This window comes from Mizuhopecten yessoensis, unplaced genomic scaffold (assembly GCF_002113885.1).
Source record: "Mizuhopecten yessoensis strain PY_sf001 unplaced genomic scaffold, ASM211388v2 scaffold7763, whole genome shotgun sequence".
NCBI lineage: Eukaryota > Metazoa > Mollusca > Bivalvia > Pectinida > Pectinidae > Mizuhopecten > Mizuhopecten yessoensis.
The window spans coordinates 1,170,505-1,189,656 of NW_018407210.1; the positions used below are offsets into that span (position 1 = coordinate 1,170,505).

Sequence of the window (19,152 nt, forward strand, 5' to 3'; positions counted from 1 at the left end):
GGGTCTATGATTTGAGACTTGGTAGGGAGTTCACCAATGTTGTATCCCGTTTTACAAAGATTTTAGACAACTCATCAGTCTGTAGAATAAGAGCCTAATGCAAAGAAAGATTTTTTTATTTTGTTCAAATTCGTATGATTAATATGGTTTTGAAATTGCATAAAAGAAATAGGGGGATGAGGGAGGGGGAGTCGCATGCATCGACTGATTAATGTACGTTCGTTGACAAGACATGATAGATCTTACAAACCCGGACCAGACATCTGCCGTGACGTCACTATAAATACAGGTAAACACGTACATGTGTATGCGTGTCTGACAGGTAGAATTTGTGCACGGTGCTTTTCGCACGGACCATACAACAAACAGGGTAATGATTGCTGATAATGGCCCGGTGTGTAACATCCTAGTCAGCAGTTGGCTAGAAGTGATGGACAAAGGCAATGAAGCAGGATTCTCTCCTCACCATATATGACAATGGGATTTTTTTTATGAACACTTGTTATAATCTAATGGATATTTTGACAAGTGGGTTGTGTGGCCATGCAAGAAGGTCAACAGTCGACTCGTGTTCTGTCAAAATATTACTTTCTGCGATAGATACTAGTAGCACGTGCACGCACACCAAAGACTATAATGTGTGACAAGGTATCTTCACACACAAATTAACATCTACAAGTAATCGCCTCAAGCGCAGATTGATGTAAATCATTCTACTTCCGGGAGCTCACGGCTTCCGGCGATACTCATGCTTCATTAGTATGTACATGTCTTTGAACTTTTTTGTATATCGGACTCTTTCCATAACGAGAGTTCAATAAACAGTCTGACAGATATTGAAGATCGAATACACATAACGAATAGCACAACCATTCCCTGCCAAATAATTCCCAAGAGTACTCCCTCCACACTAAACACAGCGGGCAGGTCCTCGTCAGCTTTAGGTCCTCTGCCTCAACTACGGACTGACTCCTCTCATACACCCACGTGCTGGCCTCTCCCGTACAGCCACGTGCTGACCACTCCCGTACAGCCACGTGCTGGTCCCTCCCGTACAGCCACATGCTAGTCAAGACACCCTCCATATTTCGTTGTCTCTGCCACACCAGGGACGTATAATGAAGTATACTGTCCCTGGCCACACTGACCACACACATCCTCCGAGACAACCCTAAATAGATTTTGGCCACATGTACACACTGACCACACCTAAGATTGGCCACATAGTGACGTCTAGTTTGTGGCTGGGCTTTTCGTAGCTGACCAATACTATACATTTCGGCCGTGTGTAAACGGTGGAGCCAGATTTACTGTACCCATACAGTACCCCGTCACCATACAGTACCCCGTCACCAGCCCGTTTTAATGTGCGGATGAGGAGTGCTAAAATTGTACAATCCTCCCTTCACATGTCAGTATCTGAAGGTCGAGTGACAGCGGTATCCAGGCACTCTGTAAATTTCAGTATTTTATACGTCGATGGAGAAGTTATAAAGTAAGTGTATATTTTCATGATGTGTGGGTAAGGAAGTGTTAAAGAACTATATTTCGGTATATATACATATCGAGGGAGTGGTATACACGACATCAGTAAATCCGGACTGAGTGGTATACACGACATCAATAAATCCGGACTGAGTGGTATACACGACATCAGTAAATCCGGACTGAGTGGTAGCAGTCCTAGTCCATATGCAACACAACTATTTTGACAATTTATTTCTATGGACTGGAATTATTAAATTTTATTTGCCAGACTGTTAAGTTAAATATGTTTACTGTGTCTCCCTGACCTTGACCTCGCGTACATTCCTGTCCACCACACCATGACCAGAAATGCGGCCACTAAACTGGTAGTTACTAGAAGTCTTATCCGCCACTTCCGATCCGCTAAGTTGGCACACTTTACAAAACCATACAGTTTACACATAATAAAGTATACATTATATGGACTGCGCTTTAGAACGAGTCGTTCTATGAGTTACATGCCTCCGACGCTCTTTTTGCCCCACCTATAGAAAAATTCTAGCTATTATGTGTTCGCCCCTCCTATTCTCAACTATTAATGTTCCCAATTTGACGAATTCTCACATCAAATCAAACACAAACAAAGTTTAAAAAAAAGTATTATGGCGATACCGTCGCTTCAATAATGCATCGTTACGTAATCAGTGTAGTATTTACAGGTATTCTACAGGTACAACATCACGTTCAAAACACGCGTGACGTCACTCCTTCATCTCCATCCTCTACAGGTAGTCTAACAGATCGTCAAGGTGTTGTTTCTATAACCTCTTTTTGTCAAACAATAACGTCACGTCAATCCAGGTGAGGTGTTTACGATCCGATGTCCTACTCCGATGTCCTATCTACCTTTACACTCCTCTATATACATGTAATCCTGGCACACTCCCTAAATACCTAGTCGTCCCCACCCACACCATGTCGTGTCGTAACCAGATAGATTATCTGTCCATATCACACTCTCCTATTTTACTCAAATCCCAATGCATTGTATATTACGTTTCCTAACCATCAATTAAGTCCCCGGAAAGTGCAGGTTAGAATCAGGAGTAAAATGCTTATCAGATCTAATACATTTAGTTTGTTATCAAACTAGCTCAGTGGTGATACGTCTTATTGCAGTTAACTTAATCACAGGGGCACGGTTTCTCTTTATATAGCTTTTATCTATAACAGGGGGCGATTTTTTCTGTAGGTAACAGGGGTCCTACTTGTCAGTCAATGAAAACTATATGGTACTCTTATCTTGGAAAGTAACCACGTTATTTTAATGCATGTCCTTTGTTTTACCACGGACTTAGATAATCTAATTCCGTGGTTTTACGTAATACCGTGCAGGCCAATATTAATGCGTGTCCTTTGTTTTACGTAATACCGTGCAGGCCCTGAACATTTCTTACACCAGCCAGACGTAATTTTATATCATGCGAGAATGATAATGAACGACAAGTGTTAACAATAATAGAAAAAAATAAACACTGGCTATAGCATTATAATGTTATGTGGTAAAATGTCACGTGGTGTTTAGCAGGTTGTACAGTGTTATGCTAGGCACGTAAGGAATTCGTCTAGGATTAAGTTAGCGTGACGAGAAAATATAATCTGCTTGTTTAGTGTATCTACACAAATATTAAAACATAAATTTATTCCAATTACATTACGTACATTCGTTGGTACAGTAAGAATGTAAAAGTACAACGTTTATGTAGGTAATAGCCTTCACACTTTGTTGACTCATGTATGGCGTTTTAAACAGTGGTAATATGTCGTAAATCACGTGTATTAGCGATAAAGCTGTCGATGGTTTACAGTATGGGGGTTCTACACGCTCCCCCGGAGGAAGTGAGTCCACACCATGACCAAATCTGGTATTTCCTATTCTGCGTCACAAAGTTTTGACAAAAGCACATGTATGACAATCACACAACACATGTAGTGTCGCCGTGTTCAGCGCTCCAACCAAGGTAATCCTGGCTAGGGTGTAGTAGATGTCACTATCCCTCCTCATCTACCCAATAATTGTACTTAAATACTTTATCCCAAAAAAATACTACAAATTAATTGGGCAAGTTTTTACATCAAACTGTTTTTGATTATTAATAACTGGCACATAGGAGAATGTTAATTTACTCTCACGGAAGTTTCCCCCACCGCTGACATCGATTAAGCGTTGTACATCGGAGGATTTTTTTTTATTACGGATATGTTTGTGCGTACCTGATGAGCTTGTACGTAAGTAGGTGTTGTGGAGGAGGTACATGACACGCACGTGTACCTATAAATATATCGGCCGGTACAAAAATGTGTATTTTACTAATTTTCAAAATGACACGTGCGGGAAGAAAACACAATCTGGCCGATCTGTGTAAGATCACCCAATAAATATTAAAACTGTTTATGACCTGTGAATGTTTTCAAATCGATTGCGTGTTATGATAGTCGAAAACAGTCGGAATTAAGCTCGTAAACAGCTCATTATTCCGTGGTATCAGTACACTCGTAAGTATCGTCGTCACTTTCACCAGCAATAACAGTACGACTGAGGAGGATTTTACGTTCTGAACAGGTTAACGATACATTACATCTTCACAGCCATCCCAACAACACAAACACTCCATCACAAGGACTCCTTCTGCAATGGCATCTTACAGAATACCAACATTGATTTATATTTACAAAGAAATGCATGCATCGTGTCGTGTGACTATTTAAATCGAAACCTAATATTTTAATGAAGTATACGGTGTTGATTTTTAGGGAGCAGTTATTCCGAGTAGGTTCGGTCCCTGCAGTGCGGGCAGATGTTGGAGAAGCTGAGCGTAGACCGGTAAGGGGAGTGGGGAGGAACCAGCTTACGTTACGTAACAAAAGAAGCGCCTGTTATCGATGTCTTCTTTGTCATGGTAATGGTTTGGAGCTGCTTGAGAAAGTGTCCGAGTCTGTGCGAACTGTGACACGGACTACTAATGACGGTCGGCCCCTCATCTCGCCCCGAGTACTGCTGATACCCCAGGCAATTACAAAACGCTGTTCAAATTGGTAACAAAGGAGCTGAACCAGTAACCCCCGTAATGAAAGAAGACCCTTCTCGCCATTTGATGGCACCAGAAACGTTTTACAATTCACCTCTCGCCAAAACACCGATAGGAGCCGATTTTATGGCGACGATGGGGGTAGGGTTTCCAAATTAATGGATTTCATAGTTTTTAACATGTAACACATGCTAATCACACTAACGAGCTAAATGAGTCAATAGCCAAAAGATTCATGTGATTGTCCCATTTTTCTAAAGTGTGCGATCGAAACTGCATTATATTGTTTCCTAGTCCATATGCTTAGTGTCGACTTCCATAGCCTGCTTAAACGAGCGCACTTAAACCGATTTCTACAAGCATCGAACACTGGTCAGCCTGATCTCAAAAATGCTATTATTGGAATATACGTGTGAGTTAGACTTAATTCAGCTTGTATTGATACCTATCGTTATTATCTCTAAGCTATCAGATATTGTGTGCATATTTTTCTATGTGATTGTGCTCTGTACTCGTGTATCCCACTACGAAATATTTTTCATAAAACAACAGAATTGCTAGAAAATACATGCAGTTTGAACTAAATGCTGGTCAGCTCTTCTCTTGAGACTTTTAATGACAAGAACATGTTTCGATACGTCAGCAAACAGATGTCGCGCAAACCTGTATGACCCAATAGACAAAGCGGTTTTGATCCGAACCGTTTTTCTAGCTTCAGTGTTGGTAATAGCATTCGCTGGGTTAAACACTTAATGTGGTTTCAAAAATAATGCCACAAGCATTACAATCACTTTGGTCCTGAGGACGACAGTGTTCTACGTTATGGGGAGGTCTGGATGACACAATAGCTAGTGGTTCCTGTGAGGAAGACAAGGAGGAGACCACAGATCAGCAACTTTTTGTAGACCCGGTTCTCTTAATGATCCTGTTACCAATGGGAAGGAAAGGGGGTAGAGTGGAGTGAGGATGTTGTGGTGGTGGTTGGGTGTGGGGAGGGTATGGTGGGAGTTGGGTGTGGGGAGGGTATGGTGGGGGTTGGGTGTGGGGAGGGTATGGTGGTGGTTGGGTGTGGGGAGGGTGGTGGTTGGGTGTGGGGAGGGTATGGTGGTGGTTGGGTGTGGGGAGGGTATGGTGGGAGTTGGGTGTGGGGGGGGTATGGTGGGGGTTGGGTGTGGGGAGGGTAGGGTGGGGGTTGGGGAAGGAAAAGGGGTGTGGTGGTGGTGGTTGGGTTTGGTGTGTGTGTGGGGTTGTTGTTGTTGTTTGGGTGTGAGAAGAACGTTTTTAAACGGTGTTATTTTGTAAATATTATGATCGCACTAACGTCAAATTTGAATATTATGTTAATACTTACTTATTTTGCTTCTTGGGTCACGTGGTCCATCAACGGTGACCTTGATGGCTTTTTGGTAGAGCGCCACCTGGGGAGGGTGTGTGCAGACTGTGATTGTCAAGCAGAAACTCTTTCCTAGTCAAAACAAAGAACAAAGGTTACATAACGGAAACAAGACATATAGGTGGTAGATAAAAACAGATAAAACTTCAATGGAATTTATTATTTTAAACAATGGCAGTTTTTTTGTTTATATTAGTTCGCATTACATCGACGAAACTGTTACCAGGATTATAATCCGCGTGCTGACAATATCTTCCACAATTATTATATTGTTATATTGGTATATACTTGGTAATTATATATGTAATCCGCGTGCTGACAATATTTTCCACAATTATTATATTGTTATATTGGTTTATTCGTGGTAATTATATATGTAATCCGCGTGTTGACAATATCTTCAACAATTATTATATTGTTATATGTAATCCGCGTGCTGACAATATCTTCAACAATTATTATACTGATATATACGTGGTAATTATATACAGTCCCAGCAGTAATTTGTAAGGGTATACCAATACCATGTAGAGCATTGGTCCACAGCATACATTACATTTTACTGCCAATTTATTCAGATCAACTATTTCGACTGCACTGACCCTCACTTGAGTGAGCAGAATTACAATTTCATCTTCGTATAATTTGCCCTATCCCGACTGCAATAAACTAGTTGTGTCATTTTTTTGTGCATGCAGTGCGCGTGAATATGAAACCATATTTCTTTGTGACGGGCTAATGCGTTTGTCTGGCACTCCATGCCGCGACACGGGTCGGGATGTTAGCGACATTAACACGTCGTAATGCCCATATATGGTAAAAGGCCAATTTGTCGGAATGGACTGAGTTTTAAATCTGGGCTAACCTTCACGCTGAGACAATGAATGGCTAAACCGACAGTCCATTTTTCTCGGTAATTGCATTGTTTAGGAGACACCTTGTGTTGGATTACCACCATCTCCAGTCTCCCTCACCGCTCTTTCTCGATTTGCCGCCGTATCAACCCCCTCCCATTCCCATCCCTCCATTTTACCACCATATTGAAACCTCGCACTCATCCATCCTTCCAGGGGTGACATCTGAAATCAAATAATCGCCCCACAAAATGGATTGCATCAGAGGCCACGCTTTGCTCTTCCCAAGTTCTTGGTAAAATAAAAACAATTCTGACGAGAGATTTAAGGGCATCCGTAATCGGCCAAATATTTTAACCTTTATAGTGTTAATTAGCACGCGAGAGCTGCTCCCAATCATTCATTGCAGAAACAAATAAAGGCGCCTAAAACATTGATGACGACAAGTGCTGGCACATGTTATACGCTCGTGACATACTTACTAACCTCCAAACGTTTTGAGTAGTTTGAAATTATTGCTGTTATTTAAATATATTCATAGTTTAAAAACCGTTTTATTTTGTGTGTGTTGACTTTATTACAACGTAAAGGCTATCATTTTCATAATTCCCATGTTTGTTTATCAATTTGTGTCATGTCTTTGTGAGATTCAGCTGTATCGGTTTGTACAGACTGTGTTCTTGTTTTCGAGCTTGTTTTGTGAGTTTGTTTCACATTTATCGTAACTTGTTTTGTTCCATTTGTGATGAATTTTGTGTCCAATGCTTATTGTCATCATGCTTATGATGAGGATGATGTGTGCGAGTCAGTGTAAGTGTGTATTGTGAGTGTCTTTGTCTTATCTGTAATTGTCATAAGTTATAAAACTTCAGCAAATGTAGAACTTGAACTTGCTTATTCTGAGGTTTTGGTAAGGGTCTGTGTGATATCGGTGACGGGTTGTGTAAGTCGTTAGGCGGGTGCGGTACGCCTCAGCGGTTACCTCGCCACACCGGGTGTTGTCGTGTGGTAGCGCTGTGGAATTGCCGTGGGCTATAGTCAACCGCTGGCACAGTTCGTCACCGCCACCAAGATTGTACCCACAAAGCCAGCATCCCTAACGATGTCGGAGGCATCGCGCCCCAACTTCTTACGGTTCTTAGTGTATCATTAACGCTGTTCAAACGTCATGTCATATGATACAGTCCCAGTGAGAATGACTCCCGCTACGCCGAATTATTTTTGTCACAGTAACAATGTCTGATTATGCTGTCGCCTTGTATGACAAAAGAGTTGGTATTCAGAATAATGCACGGGGAAAACGTGGCAGCCCCCCGGGCAGGACTACGCGCCACAAAGTCACACTTGGGGGAGTGACGACAGGATAGAAATCGTATACAAGTTTGGGGGTAAATTAAGGGTTCGGTAGATAGCCCTGTATTTATCCTCTCTAGGATAATAAATATGACGGCTGATTACCGTGAGTGCCTGTAACGGTAAAGTTAACAACAGTCTAAGTAAGCAGACATCTCCCCGACAATGACGACGTGTGTTCCCAGGGAAAACAGCATCAGTAACACAAAGCTTGTGTAAACACTTTTACTAACACTACAATTAACTCCCAAATCCAACTTCCTCATTCCATATACAACAATGTCAACGTTAAACAGCGACTCCTGATTGGTTTTTAGTTATTCACGATAAACTCTAGCCATTGTCAATCAAGGAAATTGATTGTTATTTTTTTCCCCATATCCTTTTTAAACTACAATATTCATTATCTTTACATCGACGTCATTAGAACGGTTAGTGAAATGAACAATGTAACTGTCCAATTTTGACATCTTTGTTTCTTAAAATTGTCTTATTACTAACATCAAGCAAAATAGGTAGGAAATGCAGAATTTTCTCTGAAGATTAGCATCATTCAATAACAAGTATCGGTACTTAAACATATCGTTTCACATAATACCTGTTTATAACTTTAAATGTGTGATTGCTACAACAGAGAAAATCCATGGTATTAAACAATAACCGCCGTCAACAAAACTTCGAAATAATTTTTTTTTTGTTTTTAATTAAAAAATTGTGAGCCATGTGTGATGTGGCTAAGAGGCATGAGGAGACGGAGAGGCCGAGTGGTTTTTGCGGAATGCATATCGAGATTAGGACTTGTATCACCGCACTGTAAGTGTGTCATTGACATGTTTCAGTGTTGTTTGTTGACTAATTTGAATTTCATCAAGACACCACCTCATACTACATGCCTTTTTTTCATCGTCAATTGTTCATCGTCAGAAGTAATGTATTCGTTAAAACTGTATTCAAACAGAAAGGATTCTTTTGGTTTCCAAATTATACCGTGGATTAAAATTGTTTGCCCCAAGGGTGTGTCGATCGTACACTGTACCGTCCTGTGAATAGTAACAGGCATTTTCCGTAGATATTGTTTTAGCGTTTATGAAATATTTTCCTGAAATTGTGAGTTTTCAGTAAGTGACCGGTTGTAAATGAGGTGTATAGGTTCTTGCGATTTTTTTTTTTTTATATATTACTGACATTGGCATAATTTACAAGCATTTCCCTGCAAATTTAAGCAACAATACACGGCAGATTATTAAAGAATATTGAGGAAAACATATACAATATTTTGATCTGTGATAATATTTGACTATACAAGCAATTCATTTCCTTTTTATTCTACTAATTGAAACGCGTTTAAACAATTAACCGGCAGTATATATTATAGTATGCGTGATAAAGGTGGAATGTCACAGGTAAGTTTTATCAATGGACCTGTTTACATTCCCACAACCACTATTGATTTTCCTATACAGCCTTACAACTTATCTTCCATATAAGGGCATACCTACTACATAACCTATTTCGCGTATTGTTAAAAACGCCCACTCGCATATCAAATGCCAATATACCTTTGTAACGTCGGGGGTAGTTTAAATGACAAATAAGACTCATTCATGACTCGACTCGCACCTTGCCCATATACAGTGTACGTTAGACCTAACAGCATGTTAGAGACGAGGTAAAACGTCGGATATACAGAGATACGATGTGACAAACACTAAATATATAAAACCGTCACAAGTTTGATTTATTGTCGCTAAAAGAAAAACACATTGTCATTATTCCTGTGATGACGCAAATGGTTATGGTAATAAGTTTACCTTGTGTTTATATCCTGTCCACTAACAGGTCCCGTAATATTATTTATATGAAATATATTAAGAAGCTAACAAACACAATAAGACTGTATAACGCACTACAATACATATGTTATCAACCTTCGACATACCGTTGTTAACCTTACCAGGATTCACCAGTAGTGGAAAACTGGAATTTCCGATTTTGGGGTTACTCATCAAGTATATCTACGTACGTACGTACGTAAGTATATGTGTACCCACTCACCTCGTCCGCTTCTCCCCACGAAGCGTAAGTCGTTGAATTTGGCCACTTGATGTTTCATATACGCCGTACTATTCCGTAATTCCGGGCAATAATTTTCATCGTTCCCAGCAGTGATGGTCACTCTTGTACCATCCTTGACCTCCCCGAGGGACACGACTTTAAAAGCCACGGGGAGGGTCTTGTTTGATCGCCAGTGGGATGGTAAAACTGAGCAGACGAGATTCGGACTTCCGGTCCTTACGAGTTCCCCGGGGTGGTCACTTAGCACCGAACTGAGAGTCCGCTCCCCCGGGACAACCTCGGTCATGTTGTGAGGCGAATCCGGGAACGGCCTAAGACCGTTTAGATCTGTTGGTAAATGCATATATGTGGTTAGGTATAATAAAACACAACACAAGATTTTCAGTTACAGAGTAAATACAAGCCAACCGCTCGCTTGCCCTGCGGTTTTATGAATGAGACACGGTATGTAGCGGTTTTTACTATAACGTTGTATTAGCCACTCCTTCGCATGGCTGAGTCAACAGTATACCACACAGTTGTGATATATCACTCCGCCCAGTGTATCGGTAGATTTTATCAGGATAATAGTGTATAATCTAAAAGTGTTTTGTACTCAGAAGTGCTGGAAAACTAAAATGCATTATTTTAAATCATTATTATAACTGTGACACTCCGATTACACTCTATGGTGTGGGATTAAAATCAGAACTATGTTTTTAGCGGAGGATTTTTTCCAGCTGTCAATCAAGACCTAATACACAGTTGCGCACTTTACCTGTGCATGGGAGAAAGGCAACTTGAACATAAGGAAGTAAGCTAGCTTTAAGCTAGATGACAACAGCGTGATAGATTGTTATAAGCCTGGTAGATATTCATAGAGTTCAGACGTGTCAGATATTATACAGAAGTGGGCAGACTGGAGTTTGTTGGTATTATTATGGTTTTTGGAGGTATAATTTATTTTTTATTATTTGGTAGTCATTGCGATGAAAAACTCATGTTTAACGAGTGATTTACACTTTTTTGAATAAAAAGGTATGTTTTACCTCTCAGTATTTTTTCTTATTATACATATAAAAATAAAACCATCTGTTTAAATATGTTCATTTACAATAAGAGAATTAACTGAACCGTAATTGAATATATTATGATTGTGGAGATTTTTTTATCTTAATTTCAATAATGACTTATTTTGTTTATGTTGTGAACGGACAACAAAATAACAAATATAAACCGGTGTTACAAACGATGTCCGTATTCAGTGAACACACCCATGTTGTACATGTATATCTCAGCGCGAAGTAGGTACGCACGCAAATCCACATTTAGAGTAGTGAAATATCACATAAGTGCAGATCATAATATGACGTCACAATGAAATCACTAGATTATACGGCAAATATCACGGAATTTTAGACTTCAAGAATGACATAGACAGGTTTATTTTTTCGCAATATTAGTAATATGAATGATTGTGATAGTGCTTTCATTTCATATGGAGTATGAAACTAATTATATTTTATTTTCAGTTTAGCTCCTCGGAATGTCATCAGAGAGAAAGAGAATAAATAAAATCGTTTTATCAATCTTATATAGAATGTAAACTCCTGTACAATCCTATATATACAGTACGCTTCATCAGACCTGGGTCAAAGACTAGTGTACAGTAACCAAGACTGGGTAACTGCACTAGGGTCTTTGGCATACTTGAGGTATGCCATGTGCAGTATTCTGTGCCGGGGGCAAACTTTAGTGTAGAAACCTTTTAATCAATCAAGAAAAGGATTGAATTATTTTTTGAATTTTAGATGACACGTCAAGGTTTTATAGATGTAATTTATCATTCAAATCCTATAAAGTTTATAACGACAAGATAGCTTCAATAAACTCAACTTGATTCACTTATTGTAGGATCGTTTGATACTATCACATTTATATAACACTTTTGTTTGAGAACTGTGCTGATTTCTTTCTCTTGTGTTAAAATGAATAATTTATTTTGAATGTTAAGACTTCGGAAACAGATACCGAGTTTTGTCCAGTTCGTACCATCAACTAATGTTAATCTCGGCTAATCCTCTTACAGATTTTACAAAACTGACCGATCATCACCCGTTGTCATCCTACAAATATTGAAAAAAGACAGTTTATCTCAATTCGTCCAAAACAGTTATAACATAACTAATAGCTTATCTTATTGTATCCTTCATACAATTACTATAAACATTTTATCTTAATTTAGCCTTCATACAATTATTATAAAAAATACTTTTTGTCTTAATTCATCCCTCATACCATTATTATAAAATTAACCTTTTATCTTAATTTATCCGCATACAGGTATTACTGACCGTTTTTCACCAGTTGTCCTCACTTTACACGCTGGTGTACATTGTATCGTTCGACTTAGATATAACTATTAGTTTTTTTGGTAATAATCTACCGATTTTAATTCTTATGGCGGGTATTGTATTCATTTATATAGTGTTCTTCTGTTAAACAAATCTTGAATCCTGTTATCTACCATTGCACGTAATTCATTTTCTCGGAGAAGACCTGTAATAAATACTGAAACATCTTTACTCGTATTCATACTATAATAAACATGGTTACAGACACGACCGTGAATTGTGTGTATGCTATATTTTTTATCAAGTTAATGCTATATATAAGTGTGTATGTTATAGTGGAGATTACGCAACATTATACTGTGAATCCTGTTGGATTTTATCAAATAAAAAAGGTAGAAATAATATGTATTTGACAAAATGAAGTAAAAGGAATGACGCTAAATTACGTCCTTTTGCGGATGTGGGTTCACAGAACACATAAGCGTCTGTCGTTTTGCAGTGAGATTGCGAAAAAATCCGTTTATCTGACGTCACTACAACTGTCTTGACTAATGTAGTCCATACACATGTATACGTGTACAAGAATTTGATTTAATGTTTATTCGAAATATATTTCATAGATTTTAACCAAATAAAAGTTATCTATGAGTAGCGTCGATTTCTACCTGTATCATATGCACACGAATCATTGTTCCCATTAACACGACTAAATGTCTGTAAGATTTTCTTTACACTTCTACACGCTCTTCCACTAACTAACCCCCTCCCACGTTCCTCCACCATTCCCGACCCAACCCAACACTGAACAACCCTATATCACCTCCTCCCCAAACACACTGATACTACTAACTCGTTGATCGGATTGTACGTACATGACTAATTTTGTGTATGGCATGTCAATCATTGTAAATCATTGTTAATTCGAATAACCTTTTTATTATTCATCGCTTTAAATGAGAATTTGGTATATAATATGATCAAAATTTGACATCTTACAAAACCCATGCAGATCATGTATAATGTAATACCCGTAGGGAGTCGCCTCGGCTCGCTCACTGGCCGGTCGCACAGTTAAACGTTTGATCAATAACGACTAGCTGCTGATCCTTCTAAAAACCTTTAAAATTTTGACAAAATGATTATCATCATCATCATCATCATCATCATCATCATATTAAATTAGTATGCTCCAAAATTCACTCTGTATCCTCCAGTAATGTGGGAAAATGGAAAAAAATATCCTGCATAATATGTATTTTGATGGCAAGAACACTTTGATTGGCTCGAACTAAAAATGATCCAAACTTTTTGCTGATTGTTGCCCGTTTTGTTTTAAAATGTTACGTTAATTTTCACTTCGTTACATTTGTTTTTAGTAGAAATAAATAAAGAACATGTACATGCGATACATTTACAAATTAAATCAAGAATAAGACAGATCTTGAGCTGCTTAATTTATCCACATTCATGTAAATCTAACGCTAGAACAGAAATCGTGTCATATGAAGTTCAGATAAGTGAAATAGTACTTAAAATGCAGAAAACCGCATTTGTCAACATTTTTTTCTTCCATAAATAGCGTTTAAGGCGATCAGCGTTTCAATACGGGAATTAAGACTGCTAATACCGAACCTACAGTAGACTGTTTAGTTATAATGATGAGACGACCTTGCATAAATCGTACTTAACCGATTTAGTATTTTGTTCTTTAACGTCCTCGGTGTTTGTGGTTTGTACGTAACCGCAAAGTTCGGGTTTAAAAGTCATTGAGGACGTTTTCTTTATATATACACACCTCTACGTACACACGTGGTGTATAGTTGTATGTGAATCACCGTAAACTGAAAGTAGGTTTACACGGAAGTGCAAATTGTAAGGTATCATCTGCGCATGCCCTTTAGAAAGTAGTGCGACGGAAAAGGCAAAGGCAAAGTTACGTTGATATAGGAGGGACAGAGAAATCATCACATGTATGTAGACTTTAGATTATTACAGGATAACATCACACAAATCAAATGTTTAAAACCGTCTGTGTTATATCTGGACAATGCTAGCTTAATCTTATTTCACTGACAAGTTGTATTGGCCGACCGAAACACACGTGTTCCGACAATAACACGACTCCCAAATAAATATCAAGCCAACCGACCGTGACTTGACCCCGTTTGATTTACGTGGGCGTTTGGTGACTTAGGTGAATTAGGACGAAGGCCCTTGTGATTCATACTTCGGACGTAACCTGCCCCCATTCCGCATTCCATTTACCCTATATTATAAGGTAACAATGACCATGACTTATAAACCCAGAATCTAAACAAAATAAAGGGTGTGATGTACAAATAACCACGGTTCACTCGCGTAATGTCTTTTAGGGGGTTCAGATTATTATTTCCTAAATATTGAAAGTGAGAATAAGTTTGTCTTCTCTAGTAATAAAGGAAGAAGCTGAGTCATGGGCACGGGAGGGGGACTAATCATGAACAGCTGTGCTGCACAGTGAAATGATTTCAATTTTCCAGTGGTTTCTTCAATTTAGATTTTAATTAATGTTTAATGTCTAAATCTTATTTAACAGAATCACAACACCAGAAAGAAAGATGTGATCAATTATGCAATATCCTGTACCATTGGTTTTAATTAGATGTCAAGTGTCCTAGGTCCATCTGATAACACATTTATCAGTTATGTTGTACCTCCTGTATTGTTGTCGGTTGCTGTGCATTTTGTGTGAAATATATCATTTATATGACTGTGAAGCTGTTAATATAAACACTTTATTTCTGAATTTGTGTTAGATTTTCTAATTTTGTAAATTTGCAGATGGCCCATGTGCCTTAATGTTCCTCCTTAATGTACCTGAAATTTTGGTGTTGTGATTTCCAAAGTTGGTAACGATGATATAACTATGTGCATGAAATATTCCTTCAACTCTGTGGAATCGAGTAGCCAATCCACAGTGAAGTTTTGAGATGTGATCAAATGACATGTACAGTAGCACATTTAAAATAAATATGCTTATTGCAAAATGATTACATTATGTATAGATCAATCATAATCACAATGAGGATTTTGCTTTGAATAAGGCTTTTTTATTTAAAAGAGATTGATGTCTACTCTTCGTTATTCAACTAAGTTGCTAAGCTTAGGTCTGTTTTTTCATTCAATACCAACTTCCTGTAATTTCTTTTTTGCCAAACTTTTAAAATTATCTTTTTCACTATGAAATAAATTTCTTTAGTTATTTTTTAAAAGTCTGGTAACTATGTAACTGCTGGTATAGGGATGGCAGTAATAAATATCCCTGATCATGACCTCCAGGACTTTGTTATTGATGACAGCACCCAGTCCAATATTGGATGTAGGATATTTCTTTTAGACAGCTTATAGATTTTATATGTGCCAGATAATCTTTGTGCATAAACTTCATGGTTGGGTTTTGTGCCAAGAACAATGTTCTGTGCTCATCAACATTTCAAATATATGAGGTAAGAGTTGGTGACTCGTTTTAATCTAAATCATTTCATGTGTTGTTAATAAAATTGTGAACATTTGTACAACAATCCATTTATCTACCATTCAACTAAAGTTGCATGTTGCGCTTACATGGACGTATGGAGGGGACTGCAATAAAGTCTTGGAGAAATTGTGCGGGCTGCTATATTATAACTTTCTATGACCCATCTTTCTTAAATATGGCAGGATGTGTATCTAACTGTATTCATTATCTCCTGCTCTTCGTGTATGGCATTATTATTGGGAATACTTAATACTTATATAACACAAAAAAAAGTACTGATAATCAAAATTATTAGTTTTATTTTTTTCCCCAGAATGACTTATTCCAGAGATGGAGGCCAGTGTGAAGAGTTACGATCTAGATATATACATTGAATAGGTTTGGAGGGTGTTCCAGTATATCCCACTAAGTTATTGTAGTACTGATACAACTCAAGTTGAACATGCAGCTCTCCATTTTGCAGAAACACCTGTAAGTGTAAACAAGCTATCATAGTTTATTTAGATCTAGTCAATGCCCAGAAGAAATACTTGTGGTCAAAATGACATTCACTGGAGAATCTACCTCTTACTTATAGACTGATGTAGATACCAAACCGGACACCGGTCATCATTCAGGCTTAACTGTGTGGTCATCTGTCCCAGATACATGTACTTACTCAGTGAGGAATTTGTTGTAATTGATACAAATATTTGACAGGGCTGTTACCACTTGAATGGCGGATGGTCAGAAGTATGCCCACCCACATCTTAGTGGTCATTTGTGGTCAACTCTGATATCTGTGGTAATACCTCTATAATTTCGGTCAAGGTTTGCATTTTTGTGAGGATCGTTCTCAAGCCTGTGTGTTGGTATGTGTGTCGTATTTTTATTTTTATCATAAACAAATTCAACATCTTGTTAATTTTATCTCACCAATTAAATTAGACCACTCCCATTTAGGATCAGACCTTTATCTGCTGCCAGTGCTGGTGCATGTGATGGAATAGCTGATCTCAGCTTCAATAGTCATCTGAGCTTCAATAGTGATCTAAAAAAGTGATCATATTTCAGGTTTATCACTTCTACCAGAGCTCATAGTAAACACTAGCTATACCTCTACTGAACAGACTTGTTTCTACATGAACATCACTGTGTAAAGTCATCCATATCCTTGTCCCATACAATACCACTTTGTAAAGTCTACCATATCCTAGTCACACCCCACACCACTGTGTAAAGTCAGCCATATCCTTGTCACAGCTTACACCACTGTATAAAGTCAGCCATGCCCTTGTCACTGCCTACATCACTGTGTAAAGTCAGCCATGCATGTCCTTGTCACAGCCTACACCACTGTAAAGTCAACCATATCCTTGTCACAGCCTACACCACTGTGTAAAGTCAGCCATGTCCTTGTCACTGCCTACATCACTGTGTAAAGTCAGCCATGCATGTCCTTGTCACAGCCTACACCACTGTAAAGTCAACCATATCCTTGTCACAGCCTACACCACTGTGTAAAGTCAGCCATATTCTTGTCACACCCCACACCACTGTGTAAAGTCAGCCATGCATGTCCTTGTCACAGCCTACACCACTGTAAAGTCAACCATATCCCTGTCACAGCTTACACCACTAGTACTGTGTAAAGTCAGCCATGTCCTTGTCACAGTCTACACCACTGTGTAAAGTCGGCCATATCCTTGTCACACCCCACACCACTGTGTAATGTCAGCCATATTGTTGTCACTATTAAACTTTCATTTTATGTTTGTTTTACCAGATTGTTCTGTGTGAGATCCCAGAAAAAAACTCTTGGCTGGAAAAATACAAATGAATCTAACAAACATTCCCCTACAAGGCCAATCCTTTGAGAACTGTTGCTCTGTGTATTCATGTTCTCGATGTGTTCTACAAGGTCACAAAGTAATCTGTGAGACAGGGATTAAAATGTCACAGAACTTTAAAAAGCTTACTTGTCCTGAGCATTTGAACTATAAAATACAAGAACTTGAAAGAACAGAATAATCACTAGATTAGCATTTAGATGCATATACATGTATATTTTGAATAAAATAAAAATAAAACCTGTTAATAGGACCATTATGTTTGAAACTAACATTTGTTAAGACACATACGTCTGAACATGCCTGATAGAAGCCTGCAGACAATTTGATAAATATTTCTTAAACATGTGTTCTCTTGTCAAATGTCCAATTTATTTTAAATGTTGTGTGAATGATTCATATTAATTGGATCAGGTCCAGATTAAACAAAAGTTGAAAAATTGTGCATCATAATAGCTATAATTACACTAGGTTATTACTAGTGACACTGGTGAGGCCGAGTGCACTGGTGAGACTGAGTCCCTGAGTAGGTGAGGGCCAGGGATACACTGGTGAGGCTGAGTCCCTGAGTAGGTAAGGGCCAGGGATACACTGGTGAGGCTGAGTCCCTGAGTAGTTGAGGGCCAGGGGTACACTGGTGAGACTGAGTCCCTGAGTAGTTGAGGGCCAGGGATACACTGGTGAGGCTGAGTCCCTGAGTAGTCTCCAGCCAGAGTGGGTGAGGGCCAGGGGTACACTGGTAAGGCTGAGTCTCCAGCCAGAGTAGGTGAGGGCCAGGGGTACACTGGTGAGGCTGAGTCTCCAGCCAGAATAGGTGAGGGCCAGGGGTACACTGGTGAGGCTGAGTCTCCATCGAGAGTAGGTGAGGGCCAGGGGTACACTGGGGAGTATGAGTCTCCAGAGTAGGTGAGGGTCAGGGATACACTGGTGAGGCTTAGTCTCCAGAGTAGGTGAGGGCCAGGGATACACTGGCGAGGCTGAGTCTCCAGAGTAGGTGAGGGCCAGGGATACACTGGTGAGGCTAAGTCTCCAGAGTAGGTGAGGGCCAGGGGTACACTGGTGAGGCTGAGTTGCTGTAGTAGGTGGGGGCCAGGGGTACACTGGTGAGGCTGAGCTGCTGGATTTATAGGTGAGGGCCAGGGATACACTTATGAGGCTGAGTCGCAGGGGTAGGTGAGGGCCAGGGGTACACTGGTGAGGCTGAGTCGCTGTAGAAGGTGAGGGCCAGGGGTACACTGGTG

General features: G+C 39.2%; 2 protein-coding genes across 5 annotated transcripts in view; one reads left to right on the top strand and one right to left on the bottom strand.

The window, feature by feature from the left end:
* The window catches only part of LOC110454294 (runt-related transcription factor 1-like), a 95,187-nt gene that overhangs the window by 6,329 nt on the left and 69,706 nt on the right, over window positions 1-19,152 (bottom strand). Inside the window, exons 2-3 of one of the 3 annotated variants that reach the window (XM_021503737.1) lie at window positions 10,212-10,559; window positions 5,908-6,021 (exon numbers count right to left, since the gene is read on the bottom strand). In XM_021503737.1, coding sequence (XP_021359412.1) covers window positions 5,908-6,021; window positions 10,212-10,518 — 421 coding nt within the window. In that variant the 5' untranslated portion in view covers window positions 10,519-10,559. Of the gene's footprint in view, window positions 1-5,907; window positions 6,022-10,211; window positions 10,676-19,152 lie in introns of those variants that run through there. The other 2 variants (XM_021503735.1, XM_021503736.1) reach the window with 2 other exon arrangements.
* The window catches only part of LOC110454296 (transcription initiation protein SPT3 homolog), a 146,875-nt gene continuing 142,180 nt past the window's right edge, over window positions 14,458-19,152 (top strand). Inside the window, exon 1 of one of the 2 annotated variants that reach the window (XM_021503738.1) lies at window positions 14,458-14,535. Coding sequence is in view for 1 of the 2 variants with exons in the window: in XM_021503739.1 (XP_021359414.1) it covers window positions 14,534-14,535 (2 nt within the window). In the remaining variant the exon portion in view is untranslated. The remainder of the gene's footprint in view (window positions 14,536-19,152) is intronic. The other variant, XM_021503739.1, reaches the window with a different exon arrangement.